Below are 10,827 nucleotides of genomic sequence, written 5' to 3'. Positions count from 1 at the left end.
GAATAGCCCATCTATTCGTTATTAATACTCTTGAACATAAGAATGGCCTAAAACTCAATATCCAAGAATGTTCTTGCAATGCTCTGGTAGTTATTAGAATTACAATAAGGGATTAGTGTTTTCTCTTATATACTTTTGTTTGTAAACAGGTTTCTAAAAGTTAGTATTGAACTGACTCTTATAAGATGATTTGCAACCTGCAATCCAAATGTTTATTGTATTTAATTGCTCATTCAGATGGAGCTGCCTGGCCTTGCTTTTGTTGTTCTGATGTTTGTTTGCTTCCATGCATCTGTGGATGGATATCCAAATGGAAAAGTAAGAGAAGCCTGCACTAGCATGGTGCCCTGTCATGGTATCTCTCCAAAACTGTCGCCTGAGCATGTCATTACAGTTAATAGGACTGAATTTAAACCTGGGGACAGTGTAGAAGGTATGATCCCAATTATAATTTAAAAGCTTAATTAACTGTTTCTTTGTACTTTAGTATGTCTTTGCATGGGTAACTACGCCAGAACTGTGTAAGAAATTGAGTCTTGTTCAGTTGCCCCCTTCAGCAGCCACTCAGTGCTTGTGAAATGAGCTGGTTGTTGTGGAAGCATTTCATTTTTTCTCTGCAGGATATTGCAACTTCCTTTTGTTTTTATTCTTCAGTTCAGCTGTCTGGTCCAGATTTTGAAGGATTTTTCATACAAGCTCGGGATGCAGAAGACTTGGACAGCCCTGCAGTTGGTTCTTTTGTATTAGTTGACCGGAGACATTCTCAGCTTCTGACATGTGGCCATACCACGGTACAGTCTACTATCTTAAAATGGGATGTTGGGCACTGTAGTATTTGTAGTAGTTCACATATGTAATAGAGCAGAACAAATCTTCCTACTCTTATTTTTGAGCTCAGTAAATCTCTCAGGAAATTACTATAACTTTTATTATATAGGCATGGTTCACTGCAATTTTGTCTGACTATTTTTATGAGCTATTTAAATTCTCTAGGTCATGTAATACTACTGTAGTAAGGTGTAGCAGGCATAACACAACTTGAGTACAATGAGTGTAATGTTCTGCATTCATATCATTGTGCTTGTTCTTAAAAAGATGAGTATGTGCTCTACTTGCTTTGAGGAGGAGAATTATTGAGGACAAAACGAATGTCTTACAGCGAGGAAAGTTTAGGCCAATTATTGTGGAAAACAAAGGCTAGAACAGGCCATTAACTGACAGAACTAATACAAAGGATAATGTTAGTGGAGCTTTCTTCTTAACAGGTTAGATCACAGTCTCGAGTATTTGTTTTAGATGAACTGGTTTAGCCTCACACAAAGGATTGACTCTGATCATTGTTTCAGCAACCAGCTCAAAATTTATGAACTTATTTGAGCTGGACTGAACAAAGTTCTCAAATTTGCCTGGATGCATTTTTCTTTCTCCTTGTCTTCCACTTGATACCTATGGAATCCAATTATTCATTAGTACTTTAAGGCCAATGGTATTGTTGATCATGATTAACTTAAGAAGTTTTTGCTGTGACTGTATTTGCAGGGTAATGGTGCAATAATTCAGGGTTTAAATTAAAACTCTTTAGTGTGTATTCTGTGTAACTTTTAATATGTTTGTTTTCAGAATTCAGCTGTTAGTCACACAAATAAAGCAAAAAAAAAAGTTGTAAAAGTTTATTGGATTGCTCCTGGAGATGCACCAAAACGTGTGCGATTTCTGTAAGTAGTCCTAATGTTAGTTCTGGCATATTAAAATGCAGAAGATGATGAACATGTAGCATTGTCTGTAGCAATTATTGACCAGCAACCGGGAAGGGTCCCTGGACTAATGACCTGAAATGTCAACACGTACACTGTAGAGTCTACATTAATGCAGGTGTTTGTTCTTTAGGGAAATCTGTGAGATGCTCATTTTATTTTTGAGATGAGAGTAGAATGGAGTTCTGCAATTTGGTATTTCTAGTTAACTGATGAATTCTTGTGCATATATGGTGCTGTAATACACAGTGTGAATCTTTTTCTCTGTACGTAATATAATTCTCTTCCATTATACTGTCAGCTTTTTTCTGGAACTAAGGGATATAAGTGAAGTTATAAATATCTGTCTTCTAAGACTGCTGTTTGTGCAGGAAGCATGAATGTAAGGAACATGCAGTAGGGTGCTTTAACATTATTTTTCCATTGGTATTTTTTAGGTATTTTCCTACTTAAAACACAAGAAATGATAGAGGCCAGAAATATGCTACAGGAACAGCTTTTTTTTTTTTTTAAATAACATTCAGCTGTTGATGTATATAGTACTGATCAAGTGTGTGTGTGTGTGGGGGGGGTTTCTTAAGAGCCACAGTTGTGAAGAAATACAAGACTTTTTGGGTGAAGATTCCTGGTCCTGTTGTTTCTCAGCCTAATGCACCATTCTCAACAACACCCTTGTACACAACATCAGAGGCTGTATCAACTTCACATTCAGCTTCCTACTTAACAAAGCCTGTAAGTAATTATAAACCCAGGAAGTGCGATTTCTTATGCTTGTGATGAATGGAGTTTAAGACCCATTGATGTGGTCTCAGATATTCTGCCCCTAGATTGGTAGAAGGGGGAAGATAAAGATGAGTAACTTGTGTACTGGATACTAAGAGCTTTAGATGTCCACTTTTTGCATTAGGTTAATTACATTGAATCTGTGTGGGTTAAATGTTTCACATCACACATAGGCTAAGTTATAAATGTTCTCTCAGCTTTTTAAAGGCCAGATTTAAAAAAAGAAAAATAAATTGTATATCTGAGAAAAGAGGTGAGAATGGACTTCTTCTGATCTTGATTCCAAACCTCCTATTTAGTAACTGCAGGTTCAGAAAGTTTTGATTTAATCAATAGTATTGACTTCTGTTTCTTGTGTGAGGAAGAAACACTTGTGGACTGAGAAAGCATCAGTAGTTGATTCAGAGTAACACTGATTTCTAATGCATGTATTGTCTCATTGCTTATCAGTGGGATTTCTACTTTTAAAAAGGAAACAAAGCTGGTCTTCCTTTCTTTCCTACTCTACAGCTGATTTTGACTTCTCAAGATTAAACTAGGATGTTTTCCCCAAAAATTTAAAGTTACTGAATGAAGTCTTTGAAGTGGGAATTCAGTTTAACTAAAAATACATCTTACTATGTAAAATGGCAATAAATTCTCCCCTTTGGTAACTGTAGGAGTGAATTAAGAAATTGGTATATGGGCATAGATAGCATACAAGGAAGTGGAAATAAGTGCCTTCTTCTAGAGTAGGTTGAAAAGGGAGGAAGGAGAGTGAAAAACCCTCATTGCTTATGTCATATTTGTTTGATTAATATTCTAGTTTAATGCATCAGATTGTGGAAATACAAAGTTCTGCCTTAGGAACCCTTCAAACTGTGATCCTGAGAATGCTTCCTGCTTTTTCCTATCCTTCCGTCAAGAGAGGAGATCAGTACTTATTGAAATGAGTGGTCCCAGTGAAGGATATTTAGCATTTGCACTGTCCTATGACCAATGGATGGTGAGTATCCTATTCTACTTCTCTAGCTTCTTTTGTAATCCTGTAATCCTCGTAGAGTTTCAGTGGTACCTTAGCAAAACATGCATATGGAAAACTGAAATATTTCTAAATTGAAAACAAAGGCATTTCTTTCTTATAGTGCCGAAGAAGAGGTAATGACTTTTTATATGTGGTGTGGAGTCTTAGCTTGAAGCTGACTTTCTGCAGTAAATCCCCTTATGGATATCTGTCTTCACAGAATCCAAACTTAGTAATAGTACAGTAGCTGTTTGGAATTCTTGGTAAGATCAATCTTGCTTTGCTACCTAGAAGAGAAAACCAAATCACTATTTGTTCAAAGCTATGTTGTTAAGTTTTCTGAAAACCACTTGAATTTCAGCATCGTTAACGTGAGGGACTCAATTCAATCTTTAAAATGTATTCAGGGACTTTTAATTGCAGTTGAAGTGAAGGGAAAATGCTGCTGACAAATATGAAATCCATAAAGTAACAGTTGTACAAAGGAGATACTTCTTATTTTCATGTTCCTAGTAAAAGAGAACTTTGTTCTTAAATACTTTATATCTATATGGCTATGAGAAACCACTTCTAACTAAAGAGCTTTTTAAAATACCATCAATATCTGACTCCTATCCTTTTTGGTAAATTTAGTAGAATTATAAATATATAGAAGAACTTCTAATAATGTTGTCACTTAGGGGTAGATGGGTAGGGTAAGTCATGATGTGCCTGTGACATCTGTTTGGCTTAATGTGGGTCCCCTGTAACGCTGAGATGTTTGGAAGATGGGAAATAGCTTAAAAGCTAGAAAACTTTGTCTCGAGTCTTCTACTATACCTCTGATCAACACTACCAATTTGCTGTATGTATTAAATCAGTGTGCTTTAGGAGGTTGCCAGTAGGAGTTTTTACTAATCTATAAATACTTTTTCCTTTTAAACTTTCTAGGGTGATGATGATGCATATCTGTGTATTAATGAGGACCACCATGTTAGTGTAAGCACTGCTTACCTGAAGGGACGAAGTCCTCCTGTTCTGGATTCAAAGGTATACAGAAGCATCTAAACTTTCAAACAAAAATGGGTTTGAATTGATGAGTAGTCTATGACTGCTTTGTGCTTTTATTTTGAAAAGCAGTTTTAAATAGTAAGTTAAATGTAGAATTCTTTGAAGTGAGAATGGTTAGGCTTTTTCTTCCTAGGAAACTTTACCTTTGGAAGCCTAAATGTATTTTAAATATAAGTGATATGACGAGAGAACTCAGTACACTATGTCCCACTAAGGAGAGCATATTTATGAGTTGTAAAAACTTGTGGTAATAAATACAAACCTTTGGTTGCTACACTGACTTACTGACGTACCTTCTAAGTTATTATACAAAAGATTTTTCTTTCCCCAGATCATTGCCTCATCATTTCTTTGTGCAAGTGATACTTGCGAGGCTAACTTAAAACTACTTACTCTCAAAATTTCTTTGGATGTATTAGCACAGCAAAAGGTGAAGCAAAATGAAGTCTTGACATTTTAGCTAGAAATATTTGCTTAACTAGGGGGTTTAAAGCAGAAAAGTGAGTTAGGACCTCTGTAGTACATAACCTTGTTAGAGTGGTGAGGTGCTGGAACAGGTTGCCCAGAGAAGCTGTAGATGCTCTATTCCTGGGGTGTTCAAGGCCAGGTTGGATGGGACCCAGGCAGTCTGATCCAGTGAGTGGCAACTCTGCCCATGACAGGGGGTTTGGAACTAGATGATTTTAAGGTCCTTTACAACTCAAGCCAGTCTTTGGTTCTGTGACTGCTGATCTTACTCTTAACACTTTCTTATGGTTGTACTGGGCTTTTACTTTGTCTGTGTTCATGGTTCTACAGAGAAGGCTGGTCATTTATTTGCTATTAATGTATATCTTATCTTGAAAGCAGTTGACCCAAATTGTGATGGTCTGACACTAGAGTTAAACTAGATATTAGGAAAAGTTAACTTACTATGGGGGTTGTCAAACACTAGAAGAGAATAACTGTTAAGGTAATTGATACCTGGTGCATATCAGTGTTAAAGAAGCATTTAGATAATGCTCTTGATGTGCTTTAACCTTCAGTCATCCCTGAAGTAGTTAGGCAGTCGAACTTGATTTTTACCTTCCAACTGAACTGTTTTATATCCAATGCTCTGTTACTGTATTACGATCATCTAGAACTGCAGAGGTGAAAGAATTACCTCTTGCTTTTGTTAGTGTAAGAAATGCTTTATCTCATTACTTGAGATATCATAGGAATACTGTTTGTGTTGCCAACTTGAAACAAGCTCAAGCAGTGGTCTTCAAAGCAACAAAAGAATTGTTTGTCTGGAAAAAATGTTTTCTGTTTCACAGAATGCTCTTGAAGATGTGTCATGGAGGCTTGTGGATGGTGTTCTTCAATGTTCTTTTAGAAGGAATGTTAGTCTCCCTACATATAAGGGGAGGTTTAACATGAATGCCAGTTACTACATCTTTCTAGCAGATGGGGAAGCTAGTGAAGGTAAATCTGATGTGTGGTTGCTTTTATTTATTTATTTTTTTATTAGCTCTAAATGAGTTGCCCCAGTATAAGATACATTATCTGTAAAAAATTAGTATCCAAACTAAGGAGTTGATTTCCAAGCTTGTGTGAGTCACTTTGTCCAGTCATCTTTATTGTCTCTCAGGTTTGCTCTTGGAAAATAAAGTAAGCTTACTTGTATACTTGTGCTGCATACCCACTTGATCATAGCAACTTTTATCTTCTTGAAGGCTGGGTGCATCCATTTTAAAATGGAGAATAGCATCAGCAGGAATTATTCTTCACATCTTGTGTGTGTAGAGATCTGTTTTCTATGGAGGAATGATTGGTTCTTGTACGTTAAGTACATACAAGGTAGATTAGAAGACCTCTTCAAATTTTGATTCACAAGCTGCGTTCCTACCTTATTTCATGTTAGATGTTTTGTGTAACTAGCCTCCATGGTCACAGTAGGGTTTAAATTCATAAATAAGGATTAGATTTATTTTGCAAGTGCTGTAACTCTCATATGCCTTAACTAAACAATTTTATCACTGGTTAGGTGGTCCAATATATAAACATCGCCATCAGCCTCTGATCACCGATGGAATGTACAATGTCACAGGCATTCCTCAGGATATTGGAGGTTCCCGCTCCCCGAGACTTATCAAGGCTCATGGTAAGCTGCACTTTTTAGCTTTGACTTCCAGTCCAAGATCAGCTGAGACTAGAGAGCTGTTTTACTCACTATTGTATAGTAGGTATTTCCTCTTGTCTTTCTGTTATTGGCATTATACATACTGTTGGATAGCAAGATCTGAGACTGTGAAGTCAGAGTAAAGTTATTGTTTTCTATTTCAAGAACACTGCTACAGGATTTCCCTCCCCTTCTATCCTCCCCAGGTTTCCATCTGAAATGAGAATTTTATCAATTGATAGTCCAGAGCCAAAGAGAGAATTATTTTCTCAGTACTGAAATGTAAACCAGGCTCATGAGAGAACTGTCACTCATTCTGTTGAAAGCTTGTAATAAAGGTCAATTATCTATTCTTTGTATAAGCTTGTATAAGCTGCTCCATCGTGCCAAGAGTGTTATAAACATCTTTATATGGATGATCCTACCTGTTAGCAAGATAAAATGCTACAGAATTTTAGACAGCACTAGGTGATTAAAAACTTATCAATGGCATATTCTGACTGTATACACACAAAATAAGCCATTAAAACACAGACTGAAGCAGTATTAACATGCAGTTGAATTAGTCATAATTAACTGTTTCTTTTTTTTCCTGTTTTTCAGGTGCACTGATGTTTGTTGCTTGGATAAGTACAGTTAGTATTGGTGTTGTTGTTGCACGATTCTTCAAGCCTGTCTGGACTCATTCATTCTTATTTGGAAAAGAGTTATGGTTTCAGGTGTGCAAAATCTCTCCCATATCTCTAGCTGTATGTTCTGCCTCTAGTTGGCAAAATTAAAACTTACTAGATCTTAGAAATAAGAGTTCAAATTTGATGTTGTTTTCTTTATTTAAACTTGCAGAATAACTGCAAATCAGAAATTTACCTACTTCACTAGTAAAAGCAAAGTCCAAAGAGGCAGCTAAGAACATTCTTACCTACAGATCATTAGATGTATTTTAATATTTACTAGAAAAGTTATGGAGTTTCTAAATGTGAACTTCATTTTTCCAGGTGCATCGTACGCTTATGTTGACCACCGTTATGCTTACCAGCATTTCTTTTGTATTGCCCTTCATATACCGAGGTGGTTGGAGCAAAGTAAGTGTAGTTTTTATTTTTAACTCTTACTAATATAAAAGTAGAACCAAATGAATGAGAAGTAGGTCCATTGCTGATTGATATGTTATAACTATTGTCAAAGAAATTTCCTGTAAATCTGTTAAGAAGGCTGACTTCAGATTCTAGCAAAATAGATGAGGGATGTTCCCACCTTCAGCAATAAGTGGGTAAAATTCCATCGGATTTTCCTTCCTTCCACTTTCTCCCAAATGAAACCCTTGGTTACACTGGGGTTCAGGCAGGGATCTGTTGCTGTCACCTGTATGTTACCTGATGCAAGGTGATTCCAGAAACAGGGAAGTTCTCCGAGAGAATCTCTAGAGAGAATCTCTATTAAAGGTGGGATACAAAAGTCACAGGCATGAGTTGATAGCTAGGGAAAATGAATAAATTCTTTTCGAGTAAAACTAGAACAAATGGAATGAAAGGGAGAAACCAGTATTGGGAAGAGTTAAGAAATAGGCCTTTCCTAGTGATATGTGGTTGAGGATGAAGAGTTTACAGCATTGCTGCTACAGTAATACCACTCTTCTGTTTAGGTGGAAGAATTTCTTTGTACAACAGAAAAATGAGGCAAACCCTGAGCAGACTTACTCATGCCTCCTTCTCCTTTGGAGAACCACCTCCATTCAGCTGTGTTCTGTCACCATTGTCAGTTTAAGCACACTGCTGTTCTACCACTATGATTTACTTTTGCTAGCTTATGTAAAATTAACATATTTCTGATATTTTTTCCTATATCTCTATATGGATAAGATATTAAACAAAAAATGCTTTTATGTTTAGCAAGCAGGTTTTCATCCGTATCTTGGCTGTACTGTGATGGCTCTGACAATCTTTCAACCTCTTATGGCAGGTTTCAGACCATCTCCTCATGCACCAAGGTACTCACAGCTAACTTATTAAATTTTAATCACAGAAATAAAATGTTTTGTTACCTGCTTTAGATAAATCTTTTCAGTATCTGTTTTCAAGTATTTTTTTTTTCCTAAACATAATAAAATGCTTTTTTTTATTGCATAGGAGGCAATTGTTTAACTGGTTTCACTGGAGTATTGGTACAACTGCTAGAATACTAGCTGGTGAGTAGGAGTGATAGTTGTAACTGTCTTTTATGTGATACGAAGAAACTCATGCTGTTAATTATCTAGACTATTATTCATCTAGAGCATCTATCTGGACATCCAGATGTTGAGTTTTTAGCTCACGTGATGTTTTCTGGTGTGAGGTAAGTTATTCTAATTTTGAAACTGAGGAAAAAACTAACAACAAAAAATCCAAAGGATTTAACAATATTATATGGTTTGTGTTTTTCCTACACTCAGCCCAGTTTAAGGTGGAGATGCAAAATGTGTTGTCTTACCTCATAGCTTTCACTTCATAATATGAATTCTAGAGATTTTTCTTTCTCTTTTTCATGGCTATCTTCTGCACCTTTAAAGGAGAACAAGTGGCTCATAATACCAAAGTGACTTGGACAAATTTGTTCTTACAGTAACATAGCTCAGTATTGCAGTCTTGTTTAACTTACAGGACTACAAAATGGTTTTTATTCTCTTTGTGGAGAAAAGGTTCCACATTCAACTTAGTCACAAAAGTTTCAGTGACTGTGGTCATCCTCATAGTCAGAAATGCTCATGCTTTTATGGCTGTGAAGAGCACTGTGCAGGATAAAAACTGATTTTCTGGCCTTCTTTCTGTTTCCATACCCATTCATACAGGAAAAGCTTCTTAGTTTCACAGACTCCTTTAACCTCACTCCCCCAGAAACTCTAGGTATTTTGTGGGAAATCTGTTCACAAAAGTGTGTTAAGAAAATTGTTTTATTTGCCCTGACACAGCACTCAGCATCTCTTCATCTCATTCTTACTGACTAGTGGTAACTATGTTCTTGGGAATGGATCTGCCTGCACTTGACCTACCAGACCCATGGGACACCTATACAATGATTGGTTTTGTAGCCTGGCATGTTGGTACTGATGTTCTTCTGGAGATACACAGCTACTGTCTCATACGTAAAGGTACAAGTCCAACTGGGCTTATTTTCACCTTGCTTGCAAAAGATCTGAGTGAGCTGAATTTCAAGAGGTGTTTTTTAGTTTCTAACTTACAAGCTGAAGGGAATAACTAGGAAATAATGGTGCACAAATTCATATAGCAATAAAAAAGTTTTCAACTTTTAACTCATAAATGTTTTGTTCAGCTCAGATCTCACTATCTTGATTCATTCTATTGAAAGACAACTTTGTTTTGTCATCTTAATGACCATAACCTACTTTTTGTAGGTCAACCCAATTTGTTTCTGCTGTAAAGTTTGTGAAATGTCAAATGACTTCCAAGTGCTTTTCAAATTTGGTGCTTTACAGGAGTGATTTACTTAGTCATAGGGTCAAAACTTGTGCTATATGAATACAAAAAAATGCCTTCCTCTTAAGAGCAGACAACTGTATTTTTTTCTTCCACATAACAGTTGAACTGATAGAGGATGACAGAGTACAGATATTGCAGTCACTCACATCTGCAGAAGCAGAAGTAAGTAACCATTTTTACATACCTACCATGAGATGATGTTTTCAAAAACAAATAGGAAGGCTAATACTTCTGTGGTTTTACTTGTTTTCTTCTATTCTCTTGCAGGGTAACCTGTTTAAACAGATTGTGTTAACCATTTATGTCTGTGGAAATATAATATTCCTCATTGCCTTCCTGGCAGCAATCAACCAAGTATGAAATAAGAAATGGAGAACTTTGCAGTGAAGTACCATGCAGCTGAAAAACATGCAAGGAATACTTTCTGTTGTGTTTACGTCAACACATCCTTGAAGATGTGGTTGAAGAGCAATAGCATGTGTACAAGCAAGAAAAATTCAAATCAATAGAATGCTGGAATTCTGCAAAAGCTGCCTTCAGGTGTTATTTTTAATGGGAGTCTTTGCCTGAGTAAGGAATGAAGTGTTTTTTTGTTTTTTGTTCTTTGTTTTTTTTTTTTAA

The 10,827-nt window shown here is 36.3% G+C and overlaps 1 protein-coding gene across 1 annotated transcript; it reads left to right on the top strand.

Annotated features, from left to right (window-relative positions):
- Window positions 1-237: 237 nt before the first annotated feature.
- On the top strand, window positions 238-10,566 carry FRRS1 (ferric chelate reductase 1; the record flags this gene model as incomplete). Its single annotated transcript, XM_079535629.1, has 15 exons — window positions 238-433; window positions 655-791; window positions 1,621-1,715; window positions 2,336-2,486; window positions 3,343-3,522; window positions 4,471-4,569; window positions 5,889-6,036; window positions 6,599-6,715; window positions 7,337-7,452; window positions 7,729-7,815; window positions 8,623-8,720; window positions 8,860-8,918; window positions 9,714-9,857; window positions 10,307-10,368; window positions 10,474-10,566. 15 exons carry the CDS (start codon window positions 238-240, stop codon window positions 10,564-10,566), a joined length of 1,782 nt encoding a protein of 593 aa, XP_079391755.1.
- Window positions 10,567-10,827: the final 261 nt, after the last annotated feature.

The sequence above is a fragment of the Tetrao urogallus genome (assembly GCF_951394365.1).
Source record: "Tetrao urogallus genome assembly, chromosome: 5".
Classification (NCBI taxonomy): Eukaryota; Metazoa; Chordata; class Aves; order Galliformes; family Phasianidae; genus Tetrao; species Tetrao urogallus.
The sequence above is the reverse complement of the archived record's forward strand: the minus strand, read 5'-3'. Positions and strand labels throughout refer to the sequence as shown.